The 27,798-nt window shown below is 38.2% G+C and overlaps 1 protein-coding gene across 1 annotated transcript; it reads left to right on the top strand.

Moving 5' to 3' along the window:
• Positions 1 to 264: 264 nt before the first annotated feature.
• Positions 265 to 20,722, top strand: LOC311079263 (butyrophilin subfamily 1 member A1-like). The gene is made up of 9 exons (XM_084108523.1): positions 265 to 666; positions 794 to 850; positions 9,956 to 10,315; positions 10,593 to 10,886; positions 11,226 to 11,327; positions 11,406 to 11,426; positions 12,016 to 12,054; positions 12,696 to 12,737; positions 12,826 to 20,722. The coding sequence occupies exons 2-9, from the start codon at positions 796 to 798 to the stop codon at positions 13,419 to 13,421; spliced, it is 1,509 nt and encodes a 502-aa protein (XP_083964649.1). The 5' UTR covers positions 265 to 666; positions 794 to 795; the 3' UTR covers positions 13,422 to 20,722.
• Positions 20,723 to 27,798: the final 7,076 nt, after the last annotated feature.

The following is a 27,798-nucleotide window of genomic DNA, read 5'->3' on the forward strand; positions in this document are numbered from 1 at the left end:
AGCAGAAGCACAGGCTGATGAAGATTCTCTCCTCATCCAAACTAATGGCGTCACCAAAAGGAGTTACTAAAATCTAAGTTAATACATTTATTTTCACTAACCATAGCCTATATTCATAATTATATGATGTATCATCATCCTGTCCATGCTAATTTAGTGTGTTAATTTATTAATAATTGCACGCTGTTGTTAAGGGGGTGTCGTCTCTGTCGTCTTTACTCTTTATCATCGATCCAGTGTCGCACACTGCAGGCTTTTCCCGCTGGATACATTTTTTTTCTACAGTGGATCCATGAGGGAAAAATCCTTCTACACGTCACTGTCGAAGCTACGAGATCTGAACGCATGAATTTTCCATTGTTTATTCAATCGCCTCGTAAAAACAGAAAACACACACATATGCATGTTCACACCGCAAAGATTATTACACAAAAACACATCGAACAGAATTAAACTGAATATAAGCGTTATTCGTCATTGATGACGTCTGTTTTATTGGGATCGCGCTGAAAGTGAAAGTAAAGGAGGAAAATCGGGAGCACGCTTCATAGATTCTGATTTCCGTCTATTTTATCGTTTATTTCGACTCTATAACAGTGTTGAACAGCTCATATTCATCTAAACCAACCGGATTACTGTGATTTAACGGACGAGTCTCTGTCTCCGGTGAGTTTATGTTTCCTCGTTGAACACGACAGTGACAGTCTGATCATATTTCTCTCATATTATTCGCGTGTTTGAGGGAAAAATCCCTCAGAGTTTGTTTTATTTGAGTCTGTCTGTATTTTCACAGGAATGATGTCGATTATTATCATCGCTTTACTGGTGAATCTCCTCATAAAGACTTCTGGTAAGAACAAAACAAACAGGGTTGGATTCATTCAGATGGCTAAAATACTCCACACAGGCCTGCTATTGTAGTGTGCTGTTCTGCTCTGGTTTAGTTTTCTCTCGATTTGCCTTTTTTTTCTAAAAAATATTGAGTGTCCATTGGAATATCCAGTGGCGGATGGTGAATAATGTTCGGTCTGTGGCTATTCCATAATTACAGCCATGAAACAATTCCAGCAAGCATGGCACCTTGATACACCTGGTTATTCATAAAATCAACTATGATGAGTTAATTTACCAGTTTCGATTAAATTTTGGATACCTCCATGACCGATTTAAACAAATCAGACAGAGGACAACTATATATAAGAAAAGTAACACTTTACAATAAGGTTTCATTAGTTAACATTAGCTACTTTAGTTAACATAAACTAAGAATGAACAATACTTCTACAGCATTTATTAATCTTAGTTAATTTTAATTTCAACATTAATGCACTGTGAAGAAACATGAACAAACAATGAACAACTGGATTTTTATTAACTAACATTAAGAAAGATTGAAACACTTTACAATAAGGTAAATTTGTAAACTACCTAGTTAACATGAACTAAGAATGAACAATACTTCTACAGCATTTATTAATCTTAGTTAATTTTAATTTCAACATTTACTAAAACATTATTAAAATCAAAGGTTGTATTTGTTAACATTAGTTAATGCACTGTGAACTAACATGAACAAACAATGAACAGCTGTATTTTTATTAACTAACATTAACAAATATTAATAAATACTGTAACAAATGTATTGCTCATTGTCAGTTCATGTTAGTTAATAAATTTTTTAATGTTAACAAATGAAGTCTTATTCAGCAGTGACGGCTTGTTTTGGTCTTCACTTGATCACTAGTCCGGGTTTTGCTGAAGACTACAGTTTGTCTGGTCAGAACAATGATTATTAAATGTGCATAGGCTATGTGTGGTTCTGTGAATACAAAATACAAATATAAATATGGATGTAAACATGTAAAAACGCAACACAGTATTAATAAAGCTTATTTGGTAAAACTGATCAATAAAGGTAAAATATAATATTTGAATAAATTGGAATGGGTGTTCAATATAATGTGACGTGCGCTAATGCTGTGCACATGAGCATGGCCTCTGTGGTCAAACTAAGATGTAAACAACTTTGAGCGCATACATGATGCCTGAGATGCAACACCGCATCAGTGCTTACAAGGAATACATTAGTGCTGTCAATCGATCAATTTTTTTAATCGGATGAATCGCACACTTATCGTGAAATTAAGCATATTTATCTTGTTTAACACATTCATTTTGTCATAATTTGCTGTATCCAGCAGAGTAAACAATCAGACTGAATGATGATTCTCACAAAACTGTATTTTCTGCAAGTTTCAAGGACCTTTGAAGACTTCAAAAGGACACCAAATATCCATATGATAAAGGAGTTCATATAATTATTTTATATAATAAATGTATGCACATCAAAGATCCCATGAAAAAAAACATTAAACTTGACAGAATTCACGGTTTAGTATGTGTACAGAGCAACAACACTGAGCTTCTTGTCATTTTTGACGAGTCAAGCTGCGATACCGAACAGGACCACAAGGAAACACCTAAATAAACCGCCTTGACTCGAGTGAATAAACCTACGATTACTAAACACAGCAACGTACACATGACAAATCAAACATTATCCTGAGTGTGTGCGGAAACAACTGTGTCTGTGCATAAATGCAGCGTTCGATCAGTGGTCGAGAGCAAACATACAGGGTTTGTTGTTTGTGCGTCATTATAACAGACTCTCACACGCTTGTAGAGAGCACCCATCGGCCCAATGAGTCCAACGGTCTGGGCGAAGGGATAATGCGTGTATGTCTTTTCAGCGCTCCAGTGAAGTTCACTTAATTTATTAGAACTTTATTAATTTATTACTTTAGCTCCACGCTTAATCTGACTCCAATTTTAAATGATAATCAAATTTAGACTGTGTTTCTTATTAGAAAGTAATCATAAGCATCATGCACTAGACATTCGAAGGCACATATACCACAGGGATAGTGGGGTGTGTAGATAGTGTGTAGATAGTGTGTAGATAGTGGCGCCCCCCACTATCTACACTGATTTGTTTGCTCCTCGGCCGCGGTGAGGGCTGGAGCAGTCAGAGTTAAGATCTGATGAGCCTGACCCAACCCAACATACTCAAAACTTCATACCTACTCCCTTTTATAACTAGGATACAGTACTACGACCTACAACATCTCATACTATGCCAATCCTGATGATTGCAACATTTCAACACAAATATTTTCATCACTCACACACACACACGCACAGACATGTCTATTCATGCACACACACACACACGCACTTCCTCCACCCCCATTGTAATCTGTCCCCTGTATCATAAGGTTTTGTCAAATAGTGTCTTTATATGTTTTATGATATTTGCAATCATAAGCTCTGTTTATAATTTCAATGATCTCAAATAGTCTTTGTATACTGTACGTTTCATGTTTTTTACACTTAACTGGGTTTTGTAAGGTTTCTGTGTTTTTGTTAATATTTGGGAAAACTTAATAAAAAAAAAAAAGTAATCATAAATATTGATTATGAATTAATTTAGATCTTTGATTATTCTCGGTATCCCATAATTTCAAATATCTGTTCAATAGGGACCTGGTGTCATTCTGAGACGTCACGTCGCGAATGTGTGCTCACGATCACAAACTAGCCGGTCCTGAAATAGTCAGAGGGTGCAGTGCAACTATTTTACCCTAAGCGGCCGCTCACTGCTGACTCATAACAAAGGTGTAATTTTTTTAACAGTTGGGAGCTTGCAACGTGCTAAGTCAGTGACAGTCAGAAATCGGAAGGTCTCCTTAATGATGCGCCCCATGCTCCATTCATTAGTGCCTTCGGTTTGATCTATCCTGGACAGAGATTTGCAGAAACACCAGACTACACTTTAATCTACTAGGAAAAATGATTTCAGAAAACTTCAGAATAAATCAAGATGTAACATTTATTTGTCAGGTAAAATGTATCCTGCCAATTACACAAGTGATTAAAAGCCAATTCAGAAATAATAAATACATGACATCAATTACTCAAAGATGACTCTAAAAGTAAGCAATGCATTCCTGAACGAGACACACAGTGGTGTGTGAGTGTGTTCCAAGTGTAAGACTTGAGGAAACACGGACACAGCACTGCATGAGGGGTGATCCTGGTTACAGGTTCCCAAAGACTGCTCTGACACCTACCCTTAAATACCCAGACCAGAACAAAAGGGTTATACCAATATTTTTTAGAGTTGTTTTGGGTCAATTCCTGTACCCCGGGGGGAGCACCTGAGGAGATCAGAATCCTCCAACATTTTCAATATTTCTCATTAAACCAGTGACTGCAATGCAATTAAGACCATTTCACCAATCGCACTGAGACACTTAAACTGATACCAAACATGAAAAGGAAAAACAACAGATACACAAGATACATCATATGTGATATATAGATATTCTTAATGATCTTTTGGTGACTTGAATCAAGGAGAGGGAGGGTGGAGGGAGAGGAGGATGCAGAGATGAGGAAGGAGAAACGTTTGGACAGGACAATGTCCTCTTTCTTTGTGATCTTCTGTCCAGGGTGTGTTTTATTGCTTTATTGCAGGGTGAATTTTATCTCAGCTTTTGTTTTAGCAGGAAAATCAATTCTTACACGCTTACTGTACAACTCCTGTACATAGCTCTTCAGAAACAATCACAGAATATGACAGAGCTCGTGTTTTAAAGCAAAGCACACACTGGAATAAATAATTCACTGAAATCACAATGTGAGTCTCGATTCTCTCTGATATCGCTGATGTAATCAGTCTGACCTTCTTTACATTATTGCTGTTTTGGACTGATTGTTTGAATGAATGTGATTACTGGATCACTGAAAGCTTTACCAGAGTTTAACGGCTTAAAATGGTCTGATCACAAACAGAGAAGCAGAATCGGGTTAAAGGGTTGTGTAGCCGGCGCGGTCTGCACTTCGCCGACTACTGCGTTGTGTTCTGGTGCACTGATGACAGGACACTGACTTTCCTCAAGGCACTTTATTCGGCTCAACTGTTAAGTTTCAAAGAGAGCAAAAATTCAGGATTCGATCCTCGAATCAGAATCAGCCTCTCTCAATCACGTAGAATGCAGACTCAACATTTAATCACATTCAAAAATCAGAAAATAAAATACAAAAGAATAATTAAACATTAGGCTCATATATATAATATGTATGTGTCATATTGCATGTTATCTCTGTAGGGCTTTTAGCTCTTACATTAATATTATGCAACATGAAATAAACTATCTTTTCAATAGTTAATACATACATACAGTAATATGCGCGAAGCAACACGTACATGCTTTACATCTGGGCTTTTCAGTGCCATTGAACATTAATCAGTACAAGAAAACTTTTTAAATGAACACATTATATTCATAACCTGGTATTGGGAGTACATACCTGTTAAGTTTCAAAGAGAGCAAAAGTTCAGAATTCGATCCTCGAATCAGAATCAGCCTAACATAAGAAAAAGGAAACCTGAAACGTGGGCTGTGACACAAGAGGATAGAATGACGATCGCTAACATACAGCTAAACAAAACACCAGGTTAGCTATGTTAGCAATTTCTCAAACTCTCAAAACAGCAAAATTCTCGACACATCTCGATTAAATGTAAGTGCACTCATCATAAATTACACATACAAGTTACCATGTGCACTGAAACTAAAGTTTTAACAGGTATATCTCAATTTTTACATTGCGCTGACGCGAACACATACCTCTCTCAATCACGTAGAATGCAGACTGAGAAAAGAACGCAAAAATTCAGTATATGACCTCAAATCCAATAGAGGGCGCACATACACAAAAAATAACTCCCAATACCTATAAGCTACCATGACATAACTGAACAATACAGTATTTTGGTGAAATAAACTAAAATAAAAGATAAAAGGTTGCAAAAATATATGTCATTCTTTGACCTGTTACAGTTAGAATGGAAATTTCCTTGTAGATGCTCCTTATGAGAAACCTCCAACTTCTAAGATCATCTAACTGCGTGACGTATATTACATTAATGACGCAGCTCCACGTACTTTTGTAATTTATTTGTGTGAATAGCTTAACGTGTCAAGGATTTTAAAATGAATCGCATGCAAGCCCAAGCAGCAGGAACACCTCTCCTCTCTACAGTCGACAGGGCAGACCGTCGAGGTCTGCAATTAAGCTTCAGTATTTGTGAAAGGAAGGGATAACCCCCATAACGTGGTAATGCAATGTCTCGCTCCCTCCTCTCAGGGAATGGACTGCATTTGGACTGCATTTATATAGCGCTTTCACAGACCTATGGCCACCAAAGCGCTTTGCATAGCCTCACATTCACCCATTCACTCACTCATTCATACACCGACGGCGGTGTCAGCCATGCAAGGCACCATCCAGCTCGTCTGGAGCAGCTGGGGTTAGGTGTCTTGCTCATGGACACCTCGACACTTGGTCAGGTGGAACCGGGGATTGAACCACCAACCTTTCAGTTTGTAGATAACCTACATGAACCACTGAGCCACTGCCGCCGAGGAACCGAGGTTACGTGAGTAACCGGAGATGTTTTTTGGGCAAGGATTTACTTGTTCTGAGGTAGGACAGTTCCTCTGGAAATGAGTCGGTTTGGCTTTGACGAAGGACAGCAAGTTCTGCCTCTTTGTAGTCATCTGCTGTCGGGATATCAGTGGCCGCCCTGTTGGCATGCTGGATGTAAGCCTTCAGTAACCCTGAAAGTGTTTGTTACTTCTGTGGATCGGGAGGAGGTGGAGAAGAGATTGATAGAACACAGACCACAGGCTTTCTCAGTTCATTGTCTTGATCAATGGTCATTAAAGGTGGCGTCTCTGACCCATGGTCAGTTGTTTGTCTGAGAAATGTTGGCCCTTTATTCCATCTGATTTCCTGGCCTGTTAAAGAGCAATTTTCCCTTTGTGATGGCATCTGCAGGGTTCTCCTTTGATGGCACTTACGTCCAGTTATCAGACTCTGCGAGTTCCTGGATTTCTGCCACTTTAGAATGACAGGAGTGTGATAGCAGCTGGGTAAGTACAGTTGGGGAGTCAGACCACAGAGTAACACTGTGCTTGGGCAAAGTTAGCTACATCTTCAGAACTTCAGAACTCTACCTTTAGGGTTTCTCAGTTCATAAGTAAGCCACAGAACCGTAGGCTCGCTCTGAAGCATCACAGAAAATGTGGATCTGCCTCATGCTGGCGATCCAGTTCTTTACTGCAGTAACACCTCAGCAAAACAACATGCTGTAAACAATGCAAGCTCACTCTCCCAAGCTTACCACAAGTTCAGTAGATCCTCAGGCAGTCTTAGATCATCCCACTCTCTTTTGTTGTCCCATAACCTCTGTACATTCACCTTGGCCCGTGTTGTGAATGGCGCAATATAGCCAATGGGATCATACTGGCTAGTGAGGATATGGTATATGCACTGCATAGTTGGAAGTGGGTGGTTGGTCCTACGCTGCTTATAGGAGAGGGTGTCTTATGTGCAATGTCAATGTAACCCAAGAGTTGACTCCTTTGCTTCTTGATGACCTTTGCTGAGCCACTGGATGCTGCTTGATTTCTTTACTGAGAACTCTGTCTTCAGACCCACTGTGATCCAGAATGTGCTTCTGTAAAGCAAATGTTGCACAGCAAGGACGACTACACATTGTTCCGAATGGAAGTACTTGCTATTGCTGTTGAGTCTGGGACACTTAATATTCAATAATATTATTGATCTGACTGCACTGATACTGTTGTAAGAGAACTGACTGAGATAGATAGATTAAATAGATAGATTAAATTAATTTAATAATTTATGATCTTTACAATAGAACTGAATAAACACTGAACTGACTTAAGTTGAACAACAGCTGAAATGCATAATTTTCCTGTTATCACTGTAAAGCTGCTTTGAAACCATATGTATTGTATAAAGCACTATATAAATAGAGGTGACTTGATTTGACTTATTCATACATGTCTGGTGCCTTGTCTCTCTGAAGATTTCTCCAAATGAATCCCAGTAGCAGTTTGTCTTCAGGCAAAAGGTGTACCTCACCTGGTGGAACATCCCACAAATGTCACTAATAATGGTAATAGAATCGTCTTGAAAACGCAGAAGAATTGACAGAAGAGAAGGACTGAGTGGTGGACCTGGCAGTAAGTACTCGTTCAGGTTGTGGCCTTGGTAAGTAAACGAACAGTTGAAGACAACCCTTTTCTTTCTATTATGTGCTATAATGGTCCAGTTATCCAGAAGTGAGTTTTGTGATATAGCCAGCTTGCTGTAACCTGACTATTTAGGATTATTGTTCAGCTGATTCTCTATTCCCCTTAATTGTGGCAGGACAGCTTCTTTGTGTGCATGGCATGGCATACCTTTGGTACATAGAAGAGTGGTAGCATAGTGCTGGATTCTGTTAACATCCACCTTCACGGATTTGTCCTGGAGAAGTTGGATAGACTCTTGGTCTTGTCTTAACCTTGTCAGTACCTTCTCGTCCCGATATGCAAGAGTGTCCATTTTCCACAGTTTCTCCACATTTGCATAAAGGTCATTACTGGGCTGTAAGCTGTGAAGAGACATTGCTGTGGGGAAAGTCTGCTGGTTAGTTCATGTGCTGGGCCCTGTAGTGTCCATCCTAGACATGTTCTCTGTCTGATGAAGCTCAATATACTGATTGGCTTCATCACTGTCTCCTCTCCACCAGTAAGCTGGTGTGTGGTGGGCGTTCTGGCGCAATATGGCTGCCGTCGCATCATCCAAGTGGATGCTGCACATTGGTGGTGGTTGAGGAGATTCCCCCATCTATGTAAAGCACTTTGAGGTCTCAGAAAAAGCGCTATATAAATGTAACAAATTATTATTATTATTATTCTCACTGCAGCAGGGCCACCAGGGGGACCCAGTCTGACTGGATCTATGGGTGTGATGAGGTGAGGGCAGTCAGAGCCAATGAGAACTACTGGTTTCACTTTGTGAAGATGCTGCAGTGGCAGGCCTGTAAGGTGCTTGTACTTCTTCTGGAGTATCTTGACGGGATGTGTGTGCTCTGCTAAAGCCAGGCTGTTGGCTGTGAATGCACTCCGTATCCTGAAAGCCTTATGAGGGTTAGCCACTGAAAACACAGTGAAGGTTACAGCCGCCCGTGAATGGTCTGTGTATCTTGCCTGACTGTACAAACAACCCAGTCCTCTGGCTGGAAGTGATTCTTCAATGGCTCTACTTTGTTCATTTATGTCATGTAGTGCTTGCAGATGCTTCATATTATAATATGAACAGAGGGCTTTCGGTGTGCAATTGGCCGCATGATGACCACGCCCACCGTGCCAGCATCTATTTTGGTCTTTAATCCAAGTCATATTCTGCTCCTTGTTGAGTAACTGGAAGTTCTCACATCCGTTCAAACTTTATACTGACTGGTAAAGTCAGTCTGTTCCTCCTGAACTTGAAGCTTGTGCTCGAGCTAGTCCGCAAAGTCCAATAATGTGGGAATAGTGACATGAAGAGGATGTGTGTACCTCTTGACACTGGACCTGAGGTCATGTGGCAGTTTGCTCATCAGTCTGGACACGTGACCCACTTTCCAGCTCGACAGTGCCTTTCTAGCCCAGCTGTTCCAACATACCAGGGAATGCACAGTCTGTAGGTGTTTAGGATAATGTGACACTAAACTAAAACCCAAATGCTATAACTCTTGACAACAAGGTCATTGCAAAAAGATTGCTTCCTTCCATGATTAAAAAACAAAAAAAAACTAAAAACTATCTCTTAACCAAATAACAATTATATGAGCAAAAGAATAAGCAAATATGTTTGGCACACAAACTAATCAAACACGTTTATTGGAAAATCAAATAAACAATTACAAAAGCTCATTATGTAAGATATACAAACAAATACAGTTTATGCTTAGAATATTTGCATTAATGCATATGCATTATTGACCAAGGCATGGTATATTTCATTGGGTGTGTCTTTCTGTGTCTCTCAGAGTCGTTCACTGTTGTGGTTCCTCGTGATCAGACAGTGGCTCATGTCGGGTCCACAGTCACTCTGCCCTGCTGGATCTCTCCTCCTGAGAACGCTGAAGCTCTGGAGATCCGCTGGTACCGTCAAGAGTTCAGCAAACCTGTTCTCTTCTATCAGCATGGGAAGATCCAGGACATCCAGGAGGAATCGTTCAGGAACAGAAGCTCACTGACTCTGCGCTCAGAACTGTCTGGTGGCCTGAAGGATGGAGACGTCTCTCTACGCCTGGAGAAACTCACAGTTCAGGATGAAGATTCATTTCACTGTTATGTCAGTGGAGAAAGTGCATATGACAGCAGTAAAGTGGTTCTCAAAGTCACTGGTGAGTCAAAAACTACAATTCATTGTTTTCAAGGTTCTACACCTTATTAAAGATATAGTTCACGTTTTGTTGCATAAGTAAGCTTTTCTCCAGGTTTCTACTAATCTATCTCTGTAACTAATAGAATATAAAACACATTTTTTAAGGAATGCTTGCCATCATTTTCCAAAGAAAGGGTCAAGCAGCCTCCACTGAACCATTAGAGATTGCATTTACCCAAAGAAATTAAAAATATACTTGCACAGTGTTTGTAGAACGTCTGTCTCTTCTCTTCCAGCTTTAGGATCCGCTCCTGTCCTGTTTCCACAGCCTCTGGATGATGGACGTGTGAACATCAGCTGTAAGTCCAGCGGCTGGTATCCAGAGCCGGACGTCACCTGGATGTCAGATGAGCGAACGGTTCTCCGTCCTGGAGGAGTGTCTCGCAGTCGTGGAGCAGATGAGATGTTCTCTGTCCACAGCTGGACGGCCGTCTCTCACTCGGACGCTCAACTGGTCTCATGTTCAATATCTCTCAAGACTGGAGAGTTTAGAGAAGGAAGATTGAACATACAGGCCGTCATCCCTTCAGGTCAGAGAACATTTTCACTCATACTTTATGTCCAAGTCGCAGGACATTGCAGGATATTTGTACTTATCTCCTACAAAGTCATTACAAACTGACTCACTTTCCAACTTACAAAATTTCCAACACCTTAAATGTTTTCCCCTGCTAACTTGTGATTTTTAATTAAGATTTCTCATAACTTTTTAAAGTCAGTTACATAAAAACGTGGATTGGCCTAATTTGAACTGGAAAGTAAGACTGATTACCCCCAACTAACTGCTAGTTGGTCATACTAGTTCTTAAGACACAGTCTTAACATAATGGCTATGTTTATGCAACTGGCCTCTGGTTTCTCTTTCTCAGATTCATCAGATCCATGGAAGGCTCCTTTCTTCATCGTTCTCATTTGTGCTGTTCTGGGTTTGGTTGGGTTGATCCTGTACATATACAGAAAGAAACTAACAGGTAAATGACATAATTCATCTTCAGGAGGTTTTTATGTATTCAGTTTGTCATTTGTTTATATTTTTATTTGTTTTACAGGGAAGAAACAAGAAGTTCAAAGTAAGTAACATGAACTGACTTCATCAACATCTACATACAATCATAAAGTGAATTACCCCTTTCAGGCACAGAGTTACCAGGGGAAAATGCCAGTTTCAAGCAAAAAAAAAAAAAAAAAAAAACTTAATATTTTATGAATATCTGTTGCTTCTGAAATTGTTACCAGTTAAACTGAGTTGACTTTTAAATACATTTCTGTATGTTTGACTGAAGGGAACATACAGCATGAGAAGCTATAAAGACAATTATACCACTATAAAATGAATCTTATAAGTGAAACTTTGTTTTATAAGGGAAACATTAAACATGATGCATATGTATGAACTGTGCTGGTTACACACAGAAACCACAGTGCATACAGAGAGACACCAAATCACTTCATTATGAGATTTTTAAATAAATGTAAGTATCATGAGATAAAACGTTATGGTTTGTTGCCCATTCACAGCAATATAAATGCACTTTTGAAAGAAATCCAGTCTCTCTGCCTGAAAGGGTTAAAAGTATAATTAATTGTCGTTTTATTGTCTGGACTATTTGTGAAAGCAGATTGATAATTAAAACTTTCATTGAAATTCTGTCATTTTAGTGTGCAAGGATGGATTGATGGAGAAACTGACAAAGAAAGGTATTTGAAGTTGTTGTTGGTTATTTGCTATACTTTTATAAGAACTGCTGAAGTGACCCACTAATCATTAAGTAAACATCTACATGCATGTTGTAGCAGAAGAAAACATGAATATAACAGGTTTGGAGACTCTGAGTGGAATATTGTAGAAAAGTTGTTTTGAATATTGAAAATAGAAAGAACAGAACAACAAAATAATCATAAGTTAAAAATAAACAAGAATCTGCATTTGAGGTCCAAATATCTGAAAACAGCACTGAAAATATTACTTTTGTATTGGTCTAACTTAATATCATGCTTCTTAAATAATTTTTTTGTATATAAAGAGCATTTTGCGCTTCAATGGAAACCAATTTTACTTCATAGTATTTCTTTGTATAAAAGATTTTTTGAATCCCAAATTTTATATGTCTCAGATTTTTGGACAATGTGTATTTTACAAACTATTGCAGACATTATAAATGCAATTTCTTATAAATGTCTACGACTAGAACATAATCTGAACAATCAAATATACTTCAATATTCAAAATAAACTACATGAAAGTTGAATGTTATTTTAAGCTATATATCAAATAGCTAAATGTTATCAAGTACAGCTGCAGTTTTCTTCCTGTAAAACCTCATTGTTTTTCATTTTAGGTGTGGGAGATGTAAATATAGAAGAACTGAGAAAACATGCAGGTATGACATCATCTCAGTTATATATGCATATATGTGTAGATATTTTACACACAAAGATTATTAGTTCCTGTGTTTTTCTCTTCCTCAGTTCAGATCACTATTGACCCTGAGCGTTCACATCCAGATCTGAAGGTTTCTGGGGACTGTAAAATAGTGAGAGACGCTCAAGGATATAATCACACTGGAGAGGGATTTCCATATGAGTTATGTGCATCTGGAGCTCAAACATTTACATCTGGCCGTCACTATTGGGAGGTTGATTTGGTACGAGAAAATAGCCCTCCTAAAAACTACTGGTTAATTGGTGTGGCGAATTATAGATTTGATCACTTAAAGGACAGATCTGCTTTAACTCCATCAAACGGTTACTGGTTCTTGTGTTCAGACGGTCCTAATGGCTTTTACATCAGCTCTGATCCATCAGTTACTCTCTCACTGACGCCGAGACCTGAACAACTGGGAGTTCTGTTAGATTATGATCACGGTCAGCTGTCATTTTACAGTGTCAAAGAGAGGAAACATCTGCTGACCATGAGCTCCAGATTCACTGGATCAGTCGTTCCACTGTTTAATCCAGGAGTAGGAGATCTGAGTCCACTTAAAATTCTGGATTGTCCAAAACCTGTAGAATCAGCTGTAGAGTCCAGTGAACCTTTACTGAGTAACAGCTCAGAGCTTGACTGACCAATCCAGTGTGTTTAGACAGAAGAACAAATATGAAAAAAGTAAATCTCTTCTCAGATATACATACTAGAAAATTGTATAAAATGCACAAATAGAGCATGGCACTAGCAACATCAAGGTCATGGTCATGATTACGGATAAAATGTACAGCTTGAATACAGCAACATCAGTTCAACCAAAACGTTAAGGTACGACAACTTTAGATGAAGCAATATTATTACAATAATCCTATAAGATCATCAGATCAAGTGCTGCACATTCTCTGCTCACAGCAACACTATTACAGCTCAAGACACTCTTGATCTGACTGATTCAGGGATCTCGTCTTGCTCTGATACTGGCTGAACTGCAGAACAGAAAACTGCAGTAAAACATGAAACAACAGTATCAGCCATAAAATAAATAAATAAATAAATAAAACGTTTTAGTCATAACCCCACAGATTAAAGCAGCTGCTGAGATGGAATGTTAAATAAAATAAAATAAAAAAATTAAAAATGTCTCCTTTATGGTGCAACAGTGATCTCTTAAATTGGATTAGTCAGTGTTAACAGAATTTAAAAAAATGTAAAACTACTGTAAATCAAGGACTTTATGATCATTAGCAAACGTCAATACAATCTTTAGAGTGAATCAGTTCCGCATCCGCTCTCAAATCACTAATTAAATAATATTTAATTAAACAGTGATAGAAACCTTTAACAATCAGACATTCGCAACAGCTGTAATCATAATCATGAATATTTGATAAATTATGCAGCGCTTAATTTTTGCGTTCCACTGCACTGCTTTTGAACTTTTTCCTCTGTAAAGGCCTGTTCACACGATAACTGTAATGATAACGATCAAGACAGTTTTTACAAATCGTTCTAAGTATAAAACAATAGCAGAGTCCACAGCACAACTATAACGATAAACAGCACGGGCAAACTATATCATTAGAATCACTTTCAAAAAAGTTTTTTCCAGCTGATGAACGATAAAAACATTGACAGCCAATCAGAATCCATACTGCTTTAACGAGCTTGAGCATTTAAAGCGGCAGACGAAAAAACTGAGAATAAACAGAACAATATTGTGCATTAGAGTGGATGCTAATATAGTAATCATTATAGTTCCCTTTCGAAAGGGAACTTGCACTGCGTCCCCTAGGGGTCACTATTTGAAATGCCTTGGGCACGACCGGTGTCTGAAGTGGAAATCTAAACACGACAATGAACTTGACATTGGCAGGCGGCACCTATGACATCACTACAGGTGAGACCGAGAGTATGAAAGGGCACCTGTGCAATACGTCATCCTCTTATTGTGTTTGAACGTGTGATCTGAACAGGCAAGTTTATAATATGGCCAGCACTAGCACTGCGAATTTTAGAATGTGTGTTCATCCGTGACAGTGTTTTCTGACACCTGAAGACACACACGAAATGTGCGTTGTGTGTATGGGTCTTTGAGGTGGCTGTATGCGTGCATTGCGAGCGTTTTCCTCTAATGAAACTTCGTTCTTGTCTGTCCCTTTTCCCGAGGGAATCAGGACAGCCATCTGTGCCCGCGGTTCAGGACCTGCTGCAGACGAGGCGAGCAGCAGACTGAAGTCCTGGGGCTTGCAGGTGGAGCTCACGATCAGCTTGAGAGGGGTTTGAGTATCTCTCTCTCGGCATCTGATTCAGCAGCGAGTGCGTCCCTCGCCCCAGGCCAAGCTGTGCAGGTTGAGGCTGATGAGGACGACGATGTTTCTGAGCGATCTCAGCCCGCCTGCCCTGCATATGACGAGTTGTTGGACGTTATGTCGCATGCCATGGATAGGTTAGATCCACCAGCTCATACGAGGTGCAGTGATCTTGGAAAAAGACATATTCTGTACGCATCCACCATTCAAAGGCAAATTATGTTGATGTGGAGGGGATGCAGGAATATGGATATGCATCTTACATCGCGCCTGAATGGCAGAGCATATGCGGCAGCGGGTTAGACTGGGGCGGTTTTGCACACTATGGCTGTGTTATAAGCCTACCAGGCTGACCTGCTTTAGGACCTGGACCAGGGACAGGGGCTCCCCCCTGAGGCGGTAGAGGACCTGCGCCGCACTGCAGATTTGCCTCTCCACGCCACCAAACAGTCTTCTGCATCTAACGCTGAGCTGCGTTCTGGGGCTCCACAGGGTAACTAACATCTGCCTCCTTGCCCCCTTCCATCCCCTGACTGAGGTTAGGTGGGGCTCTGATGCGAGCTGAACCCATTATGTGTTTTTGCAGAGCGTTAATCATCTGCCCTACTGATGGTTCGGCACAGAGGCTGGTTAGAACATGGCGTCAGACTCGGCTTGAGTCCGCTCACCTGAGCTCCACCTAACAGCGTTACGAGTCGTAAGCTCCCTTTGAGCCTCCTTGGGCCTGTCTTTGTGTGAATGTGGGTAATCTTCCCCTCACTTCGAGAGGCGTTGAGGTTTCCGTTCTTAGAGCTCGGAAGGCAGCGGTATTGAGTAGCAGACCCTGCAATAGGAGCGTTGTTAGGTCTCCACTGTTCGTAGAGCTTTCTGTTCAGCCTCCGCTCCCCTGAGCTCCACCTACAACTGCGAGCTCAGCCAGGGGCTTAGTTGTAGGCCCCTGTGAGCCACCTTAGTTTCTGCACTCATTCAGAGCACCGTAGGGCCTCCTCTCGCCTTAGAGAGTTGCTTTATAGAGGCTTCCGCTTCCTAGAGCTACGCCCCGATAGCGATATCAAGTATTTGGGCTCTCTGTGAGCCTTCTTGATAGCTGTCCTGAGTGTAGGACGTAGTTAGACATCCTTTCACTTCGGAGTGTCATCATGCTGAGGTCTCCGTCCTGAGGGCTCGACCAGGCAGGAGTACTGAGTAATTAGGCTCTCTCTGAGCCCCCTTGGCTACTGCTTTCAGGTTGAGCGGCTTCCTCTCGCTATAAAGAGTTGAGTTAAAGAGGCCTCCGCTCCTCAGAGCTCCACTAGGATTGCGATATCAAGTAGTTAGGCCTCCTCTCGCTGAGAGAGTTATTTCCTGGGGCCTCCGCTAGGATAGCATTGTGAATGGTAGGCCTCTGTGAGCCTCCTTGCAAGATCTCCTGAGCGTTAGGTGTTGCAGGCCTCCTCTTGTTTTTGAGAGTAATCAATACTGAGGCCTCCGCTCCTAAAGCGTGGCTAGGTGGAAGGTAGTATGCTAGGTTGCTAGGCTCACTGGAAGCCTCCTTAGCTACTGACCTCAGTGAGTGTTGCGAGGCCTCCTCTCGTTATGAGAGTCATCGTATTGAGGCCTCCACTCTGCGGAGCTTCACGGGCCAGCCAGACTGAGTTTAGCTCCTTTCTGAGCTTTCTCTGTTGTGCCCTAAAGTTAGTGTCTTGTTGAGGCCTCCACTCTTCAGCACTGCCTCTAGAGGTTCTGAGTGTTAGGCTCTCTTGACGCTGGCCTGAATATGAACGTAGTTAGCCTCCGTTCTTGAGAAGCTCCAGTCTATTACTGCTGGTGTTGACCATAGGGATGAGGACTCTTTTGAATCCCTTGACTTAGCTCAGCCAATAGGGCACTCATCCCTTCAACATTGGTAATCTGTTCCCCATATCGACCCCTAGGGGACGCAGGCCGAGTTCCCTTTCGAAAGGGAAAGGTTCCCATGGTTCCCTGAGAATAGGGAACTAAACGCTATGTCCCTTTGCCATGGTTCCAGCATTCCTGCACGTCTCTTTCAGACAAGAAGTGGATGACGTATTGCACAGGTGCCCTTTTATACTCTCGGTCTCACCTGTAGTGACGTCATAGATTTCCACTTCAGACACCGGTCACGCCCAAGGCATTCCCCTATAGCAACCCCTAGGGGACACAGCACGAGTTCCCTATTCTCAGGGAACCATGGTTACATGCATAATCTGAGACGTTATAGTTATCATTCTTGGTGTGAATGGGTCTTAAACATGTGCTAGACTAGATGGACATCTTTGACATTTGCATTTTCAAGACACCATGTCTTGGTTTAAATGGTTTAACCTAAAAAAAACACCATCTTAACTCTCTGGGGACCACAAACGCGCCCGCGCGTTTTGCTCGTTTTTTTTTTTTAGCAATGAAAATAAACACTAAATGCTCTGTTAATTTTGATCTTTCATTTTCGTGTAATACATCAATCGATCCTGTTCATTAACCCTCTGGGGACCAAGCTGTTTTTGGGGTCCTTGAGATGTTCTGACATGCCTTGACATTTGTGCTTTTTTCAGTTATTTATAAACATGTTAATGGCAAAGGTGTAAATTCACTCTATATAGCACAAACAGGGCTACCATAATATGCGAGCAACGTGTATGTAGATGTTTGTATTTTTAAGAGAATAATGTTTATGCGTGGTTATTGGAAAAAATTAAAATGAAAGTTGCTGAATTAAGACCACAAAACACATATTAAATATGTGTCCACAAGACTTTTGACTAATGGATGTTGTCCCTTTGAGTTCTAGCTTCAAAATGATGTAAAAATAGTCTTGCTTTATCGTTCAAAAAAAAAAATACATTGATTTAAATGGTGTAAAACAGGTTTTGCTTGGAAAGCCAATATGCGAGGGGGAGGAGTAGTTTACACCTTAGATTATGAATGTCCCACCCACTCTGCATAATGAGCCATTCACTCAGGTGTGAAACTGACTGAGCCACAATGCAAGGACAAAAGATGTATTTAGAAGAAGACTTATATTGACCATTTAAGATTTCGCTTACATCTCTCTTGTAAATATGTTTTGCTATTTTATTAAAAATGTTACAATTACAACAATAATTACAATTTCAACAATATTTCAAGTGTACTCTTTCTTTGTTAAAAAAAAAGAAAAAAAAAAAAGATTATAGGCCTACATTTTATCATATGTATTCATTAGTTTGAATATAGCCAACATTGGAACATCTAACATCTTAGTCTATGAATTTATTTTTGACAAAAATAGTATTTTTTTTGCAGTTTAATACGTTGCTTATACAAATACATTTTATTTCAACATATTCCAGTCGATTTTTACTCATCTCAGTAGGCTATAGCAAAGCAGTTTATTCTTTCACACACAGACGCGCGATTCATATTTAGGCTAAACAGTCTTTACAAATATGTCCCCTTCATTCATCTCACAGAAAGGCGAGTCATATTATAGAAATGCGATTCATCTTTTTGCGGTTTACATAGGCCTACACTAACGTTATTCCATAACGTTATTCCACACGTGAGAAAAGAAAACAGCCTACCTCACTCCTCAGCGGAATCTGCTCCTCATTTCAGGAGATATTGCTCCTCATCAGCACTGTTCTGAGGAATATTTTCTCCATAAGGTAGGCTATAATGTCTCACTCGCGAGGAGTCGCGACGCGCTTTGTTTACAGCTGATGTGGGCGTTTCACAGCTCTGAAATAGTTCTCAGAATTTGCGTTTGAATAGCACGCGCTCTCCGGGGAGTGGTCACATTACTGTGAATGAGCTCCTAATGAGCTCGACAGGAGTCGCTCTCTTTTTATACAGATTACAGAAGCTGAGAATATTTGTTTTTTATATAAATGACTTCATTTAAAAGATGCGATCTCAAGCTTTATGCCCGTGGGTCTGTTTGCCTGTTTGACTGAATTTTCGCGGAGTTATAGATCATTTTCGAACGCGTTTCAAATGGGAGTTTACTGACAGAGAGAAGGCAGAAATCGCATCATGTTAATTTTTCTTTATTTGTCAAAAAGCAAAACACTTTATTTTTATTGTGAGTATACAGAAAAAAAATAGAAACTAGGATTAGTTCACTTTCAAAAAAATGTTTGCTGATAATTTACTCACCCCGATGTCATCCAAGATATCCATGTCTTTCTTTCTTCAGTCAAAAAGAAATTAAGGTTTTTGAAAAATTAACATTTAACATTCCAGGATTATTCTACATAGAATGGACTTCAATGGTAGCCAACTATTCCAGTGTTCAAAGAAGGTTCAAATGTCCGTCTCAATGCAGCTTCAAAGTCTCGACACAATCCCAGTCGAGAAATACGGGGCTTATCTAGCGAAATGATCGGTCATTTTCTTAAAAAAAATATATTACATTTTAATACATTATAATACATTTTTAACCACAAATGCTGGTCGTGTACCATCTCTGAGATGTGCCACGCATTGCGTCATCACGTTGGAAAGGTCTGTGTACTCCAGTTCAAAAAGGTAGGGAAGGGCACAAAATGACCGGTCGTTTCGCTAGATAAGCCCCGTATTTCTCGACTGGGATCGTGTCGAGACTTTGAAGCTGCATTGAGACGGACATTTGAACCTTCTTCTTTGAACCAGCGTTTTTAAAACACAATGTCACATTAACGCACATACGCTAACCACAAAAACCAGCAAGACGCAGAGTAACGGTCAAAGACGTCCATCTACTACATATTTACATTGAAAAACAACGGAAAAGCAGCGCAGTGAACACAATTATGCACCCTGTGTGAACCAGCGCTCTGACTGATATAATTTCTGATTAATTATTTTATAGGGAACCCAAGCATGCTGATGTATTGAACTGCACTTGTTTATGTGTGAGTGTGAAATCACAATCTTATATACTAAATGATTTAATTTAAACCGATGACAAATAAATGTATTAATGAAATAGGTACTAAATGTACACTGTAAAAAAATATTGCTGGTTTAACTTAAAAAAGTAAGTTACCTGGTTGCCTTAATTTTTAATTCATTGAAATTAAAAAATTGAGTTAATGCAACAAAGAGATTGGTTTAATAAATAGAAACTCAAAATATGATGTGATCTGAACCACATTAATTATCTAAGTTGATTTGATTAAGATTAAAAGTTGTGATAACAAATCATGAAAATAATTTTTTACAGTGTAGGTAAATGGTAAGACTAAATGTTTAAAATGTGTAAATATAACACAACATATTAGGGCTGGGTATTGACAAATTTCTCAATTCAATTTCAATTCACAAGCTTGTGGTTGGTTTGAGTTTTGATCTCAATTCGATACATATTCATTTGGATTTATATCAGGTACAGTAAATATATAATTATCAAAGTAAAAAAAAAAAAAAACTCAGCTAAAGCTGAAAATACAGGGAACCCGGTCAATATAATTGATACATTACTATAATATAAAAAGTAACTGATTTATATACAAACTTTTAAACTGTTTTTATAACAACTTTTTAATGATATGTTTCTACCACAATTATTTCTTTACAATATAAACTGTGGCTGTAATAAAAACTTGTTTTCATGACTAATTTATTCAGACATACTTTAAATATTAAAGTACAGGTTAAGTAAAAAATGTAGATATAGTGTGTGTGTATATATATATATATATATATATATATATATATATATATATATATATATATATATATATATATGTATTCGAACGCTGAGTTTGTAGTCATTGAAAGGCATTACCCAGCCCTACTAAATGTTTTTATTCTCTCTTCTCAGCTTATTCTCAGTAATTCATTTATAAGCAGTGTTTCCGCGGGGCATTAAAAAGCATAAAAAGCAAAAGTCATTAAATGGATTTTGCGATAATTAAGGCATTAAATGGCATTAAAAAACATTAAATTGTAATCCTACAAGCATTAAAATCGTTTTGAAGAAATGTTTATATTATCAATTTATTTGAATATAGCCTTCATAATTAATACTTTTTATTTGCTGTCGCAAAATATGTACGTTAGTGTGTATAGCTCCTATTGCAGGAACCAGTTTGGTGATTGCCTCCGGTCGATGCGGAGATCACACTTTTTTGGCATTTTGAACAGCAGGAACAACAGGGATAAAACTAGACCAGAAAAATGGGAAAGTGCAAGGAAGACAAACAATTTAGGACATGTTGCAGCCCGTTGGTGGTCAAAATAAAGAAAAATTTGCAGCGTTTGTAAAAAAGGAATTTAAGTTGGGTAGCTACAATGGGAATCAACGCCGTAAGATCTCATATGCAGTCTGACCGCCACACATCGACGGGAAAAGACAGCAATTAACTGTGTGTAGTTACTCTGTGTAGTAGCGTTACATTATATGATCCCGCTCTAATTCATGTAAATGCTTTTAAACGCGCTGCCTGTGAATGTCTTGGCACACACACACACACACACACACACACACAGAGAAAGACGCGCGCCAGTATCCTGCGCACAGACTGCGCACCAGAAAGCGGTTCTCTTTCACGCTTGAACCGATTATGCCAAAATGTCTGTTTTGTCGAGAATCCTCATAACATAAGAGCATGAGGCGCGTGTTAGATCCGTGTTTCTGTCAGCAGCGGCTGCTCTTAAAGGGACAGCAGCCAATAAAGCTAAAGTCAGTAAAGTTAATCACAGAACAAAGGGAACAGAGAAAATCACTCGCTGCTCTTGACTAAAGAACTCTTGTAGCTTTAATAAGCATTAGTCTATATTTAATCTATAATTTATGCAGTGCAGACTGTTTGATAACTTTATTAAATTTCTGTATACGTCATACCTGTTAGACAGGAAGGGCACAGGTAAATATTACATTTCTTATGGGTTTATGTGAGGATTGTTTTAAGTTCACTTACATTAAAAGTTGTCATATTTTTTTTTGAAGCCTAATGTTAATTTTTTTTTTATAGCTTTCAATTACACTGTAATGTTGGATGGCTATAATTAATGTTTAAAATTAGGGGGGAGAAATCATTTTTATCCAGACATCAATATCAGTGAGACTGGCCTTTATGTCTCTACATTCATTTGTTTATTAACTGAAATTATTACATTATAAAATATATAGACTAACATAAACCTATACAAATTTAGGTGTTTTTAATTGCGGAAAAAATGTATGATTAATCAAGTTATTTTCTTTTTAATCGATTGACAGCACTAATGGCATTAAAAAGAATTACATTTAAATGGAAGATCCCTGCAGAAACCCTGATAAGACAGGATAATGATCCCTAATGATTCTGCTTCCAAAATATATGGCAATCAAATCATTTTCATTGAATATTGATGGAGACAATGTATATAAAGAAAAAAGATGGTAAAATAAGTTTAGATTATTATGTAAATATAAAGGCAGTTAATGAGGTCGAACTGATCTACATAAATGTGCAATGATTATAGCTGGATATATTTCCTGATGACCATGCCTCAGATGTTTAGCTTGTTATACTGTATGTGTTAAACTGCTCTGTAAAGTGTTTGTGGTGCTTTTAAAAGGTTAAACATATAACTATACTCTTTTTATTTTATTTTATTATTAGTGCACATCTGAGGTTAACTTTGCAAAAAATTTTTTATAGCTTTCAATTGCACTGTAATGTTGGATGGTTATAATTAATGTTTAAAATGATCATTTTTCCCTACGGATGATATTAATTATAATATGATAAGGATGATAATGATCCCTAATGATTCTTCCAAAAATATATGGCAATCAAATATCATTGTCATTGAATATTGATGGAGACAATGTATAGAAAGAAAAAAGATGGTAAAATAAGTTTAGATTATCATGTAAATGTAAAGGCAGCTAATGAGGTCCAACTGATCTACATAAACGTGATTATAGCTGGATATAATTCCTGATAATCATGCAACAGATGTTTAGCTTGTTATACTGTATGTGTTAAACTGCTCTGTAAAGTGTTTGTGGTGCTTTTAAAAGGTTAAACATATAACTATACTCTTTTTATTTTATTTTATTATTAGTGCACATCTGAGGTTAACTTTGCATTTTTTTTTATACCTGTCTGTCATGAAACTTTTGTTGTTGTTATTTTAATAAAAGTTACACAACATGATGCCACTCATTCATCTCACTGAGCATTGATAAGATTAAGAGCTTAATTAATGCCTGAAATAAAAACAGAGGTGCTAGATGATTAATAGTTTCATACGTACAGAATGTGTGTGTGTGTGTTTGAGAGCTGCTGAACATCTGAAGTACACACACATCTTCTGCTGCATGAATGATAGAGTACCCAGGGGGCAAAACACCTGTTTTTTAGGAAATCAGACATGGGCTGCTGTAAAAGGTTGTCATATAAAAATGAAATCTATGATGTCTGAGGATCACAACCTGGGCGGACAACCCGGTCAACAAGCTGCTGGAAACTTGTAATTAGGGTCAAAACAATGTTACCTCAAATTCTGCTTTAACTCCCAGAATCACCCAAACGTGCTAAAAAGGTTTAATTATATTCATGAATCCTGAGACATATCTCCCTGATACTTTATGCTAGAAACAAACTGAGCACACCTTTAGAAAGAGTGGAAGATAAGCTTTCATCTGATGCCTTGATTGTACATGTAATTAGAATGTAAGAGTTAACAATGCCTCTTAATTCATAGGTAGGCAAAAAAAAAAAAAGATTTTTTTTTTTGAACATTCCATTTGTAATCGGTAGCATTCTTTTCCCTTTGTTGTTGTTAAAATAAACAAATTACCATGTGAAGTTAACTTTTACTGGATGAAATCATATTTTGTTCATTTTCACTAACCAGACAGTCCTCATGGCCCATAACACATTTAGAGGGAATTCAATGTCAAGCCTATAATAGCCTGTCAATTCAAACAAGGTCCAAGAAAGAAGTTTACCATTAACTGGTGTTAACTGTATACTGCTCTGTTTCTGTATGTACAGTATATCGTTTGCATTGCAATGTCTAGTATTTCTAATATTCTTTCACAAGTGGGATAGCTTTATTTATTCTATCGAAATAAAAAAAAAAGGATTTGAGGATTTTGGGTTAGGCTGGTTAGTGTTCAGTCCAGGTGTTTGGAGTGTGAGACAAAGGTACTGACAACTAAATGTTGAAAGACTAAAACACACAGGGGTCATGTGTGGAGTAGGTTTAAAAGTATTTACTGATTAAAACTGTTACATTAAGTAGCAATTTGTACCAAAAAAAATAATAAAAAAAATACGATTAATGAAACAGACAAACAGATTACAATTCAGGGTGATAACTAATTTCTGTAATAATGTTTATACAATTTGTTTAGCTGTTTTCAGAGTCACTGCTGCTGTCGCTGCTCTCTAGTGTTTCAGCATGCTGTGTCCTACACTGTATCCGAACTACAACCCCTGGCAACGGCATCCTATGTAGCAGGAGCAGTAGCAGTTCTTCTGACAACCTTTAACCAGAGATGGGCACAAATACATCAAAAAGTATTTAATTACAAATAACAAATACTTACTCATCAAATGTATTTAAATAAAATACAAAATACTGCTGTGAAAAAAGTATTTAATTAAAATACAAGTAATTTGTAATTTGAAAATACAAAAACATTTTTTTTTACAGTCTTCTGTAGTGTAAGTGTGGCGTTAGATACATGTAAGAGTCTAGAATATTGCAATATCATTGTTTAGTGCAGAAGATGCGCTTTTTTACACAAAAACTAGTTAACGCTGCTGTGAGGGCGTTTCTAATAGTGCGGCTGTGACAAAGTTGACAACTTTCTCTCTTCCAACTGTCATTATCTATTTTTTTACTCTTTTTGAAAGTTGTGAAAACGCTGTTGTGACGTTTTTCTTTTGCTATTTGAGCATATTGGAACACAAAAAAAATATATTTAATGTAGTCTTTCATTCACTGCTATAGAAGTTAACCCAACTATGATGCCTTCCACTTCTGAGAAACCCAGAAATGTGAACAGGGTCAATATGATTTGTCACATCACGTAATTTACTTGCCACAAACTGTGATAGGCAATTTGGTAGTCCTATTTGTATTTTATGTCTATGGTCCTAGGGATAGTTCACCCAAAAATGAAAATTAGCCCATGATTTACTCACCCTGACGTCATCCTAAGTGTATATGACTTTCTTCTTTCAGAAGAATACAATCAGAGTTATATTAAAAAGTGTCCTGGCTCTTCCAAGCTTTAGAATGACAGTCAATGGGTATATTTTTCATCAAAGTGCCTCTACCCATCATAAAAGTGCATCTATCCATCATAAAAGTGCATCTATCATCATAAAAGTGCATCTATCCATCATAAAAGTGCATCTATCCATCATAAAAGTGCATCTATCCATCATAAAAGTGCATCTGTCCATCATAAAAGTGCATCTATCCATCATAAAACTGCATCTGTCCATCATAAAAGTGCATCTATCCATCATAAAAGTGCATCTGTCCATCATAAAAGTGCATCTATCCATCATAAAAGTGCATCTATCCATCATAAAAGTGCATCTGTCCATCATAAAAGTGCATCTATCCATCATAAAAGTGCATCTATCCACGATAAAAGTGCATCTATCCATCATAAAAGTGCATCTATCCACGATAAAAGTGCATCTATCCATCATAAAAGTGTGTCTATCCATCATAAAAGTGCATCTATCCATCATAAAAGTGCATCTGTCCACGATAAAAATGCATCTATCCATCATAAAAGTGCGTCTATCCATCATAAAAGTGCATCTATCCATCATAAAAGTGCATCTGTCCATCATAAAAGTGCATCTATCCATCATAAAAGTGCATCTATCCATCATAAAACTGCATCTGTCCATCATAAAAGTGCATCTATCCATCATAAAACTGCATCTGTCCATCATAAAAGTGCATCTATCCATCATAAAAGTGCATCTATCCATCATAAAACTGCATCTGTCCATCATAAAAGTGCATCTATCCATCATAAAAGTGCATCTGTCCATCATAAAAGTGCATCTATCCATCATAAAAGTGCATCTATCCACGATAAAAGTGCATCTATCCATCATAAAAGTGCATCTATCCACGATAAGAATGCATCTATCCATCATAAAAGTGCGTCTATCCATCATAAAAGTGCATCTATCCATCATAAAAGTGCATCTATCCATCATAAAAGTGCATCTATCCATCATAAAAGTGCATCTGTCCATCATAAAAGTGCATCTATCCATCATAAAACTGCATCTGTCCATCATAAAAGTGCATCTATCCATCATAAAAGTGCATCTATCCATCATAAAACTGCATCTGTCCATCATAAAAGTGCATCTATCCATCATAAAAGTGCATCTATCCATCATAAAAGTGCATCTGTCCATCATAAAAGTGCATCTGTCCATCATAAAAGTGCATCTATCCATCATAAAAGTGCATCTGTCCATCATAAAAGTGCATCTATCCATCATAAAAGTGCATCTATCCATCATAAAAGTGCATCTGTCCATCATAAAAGTGCGTCTATCCATCATAAAAGTGCATCTGTCCATCATAAAAGTGCATCTGTCCATCATAAAAGTGCATCTGTCCATCATAAAAGTGCATCTATCCATCATAAAACTGCATCTGTCCATCATAAAAGTGCATCTATCCATCATAAAACTGCATCTGTCCATCATAAAAGTGCATCTGTCCATCATAAAAGTGCATCTGTCCATCATAAAAGTGCATCTATCCATCATAAAAGTGCATCTATCCATCATAAAAGTGCATCTGTCCATCATAAAAGTGCATCTATCCATCATAAAAGTGCATCTGTCCATCATAAAAGTGCATCTATCCATCATAAAACTGCATCTATCCATCATAAAAGTGCATCTATCCATCATAAAAGTGCGTCTATCCATCATAAAAGTGCATCTATCCATCATAAAAGTGCATCTGTCCATCATAAAAGTGCATCTGTCCATCATAAAAGTGCATCTATCCATCATAAAACTGCATCTGTCCATCATAAAAGTGCATCTATCCATCATAAAAGTGCATCTGTCCATCATAAAAGTGCATCTATCCATCATAAAAGTGCATCTATCCATCATAAAAGTGCATCTATCCATCATAAAAGTGCATCTATCCATCATAAAAGTGCATCTATCCATCAGATGAAAGCTTATCTTCCGCTCTTTTGAAAGGTGTGCTCAGTTTGTTTCTAGCATAAAGTATCAGGGAGATATGGCTCAGGATTCATGAATATAATTACATTTTTTTAGCATGTTTGGGTGATTCCGGGAGTTAAAGCAGAATTTGAGGTAACATTGTTTTGACCCTAATTACAAGTTTCCAGCAGCTTGTTGACCGAGTTGACCACCCAGGTTGTGATCCTCAGACATCATAGATTTCATTTTTATATGACAACCTTTTACAGCAGCCCATGTCTGCTAAACCCCCTTTGCCCCCTGGGTAGAGAGGATTCAACAGGTCCAAACTGAGAAACAGTCAATTAATACGTTTTTACATTAAGAATGGCTGAGTCCGTCTGTTAAGGGCTTTGAATGAAAGATGTCAGAAAAGTGTTATAAACATGAATCAGTGTGTGAAAGTATGCAGTAAACAATGATAAACACACACTTCTAGTGGTGCATCTTGGAAATAAATAGTTATTTTGCAATTTTAATCCAATTTTGAGTCTGATTAAATAACTTAAAGTCCCCCTGTGGTGAAAATCCATCT

Source organism: Abramis brama (assembly GCF_963993115.1).
Source record: "Abramis brama genome assembly, chromosome: 3".
Classification (NCBI taxonomy): domain Eukaryota; kingdom Metazoa; phylum Chordata; class Actinopteri; order Cypriniformes; family Leuciscidae; genus Abramis; species Abramis brama.

What these genes read in the sequence shown, in the direction of transcription:
- LOC311079263 (XM_084108523.1), top strand. Translation starts at nt 796, where the DNA reads ATGATGTCGATTATTATCATCGCTTTACTGGTGAATCTCCTCATAAAG. An exon ending in ACAGGCCGTCATCCCTTCAG is followed by an intron (nt 10,887 to 11,225) that starts GTCAGAGAACAT and finishes TCTCTTTCTCAG; the next exon opens with ATTCATCAGATCCATGGAAG. An exon ending in GGAGAAACTGACAAAGAAAG is followed by an intron (nt 12,055 to 12,695) that starts GTATTTGAAGTT and finishes TTTTCATTTTAG; the next exon opens with GTGTGGGAGATGTAAATATA.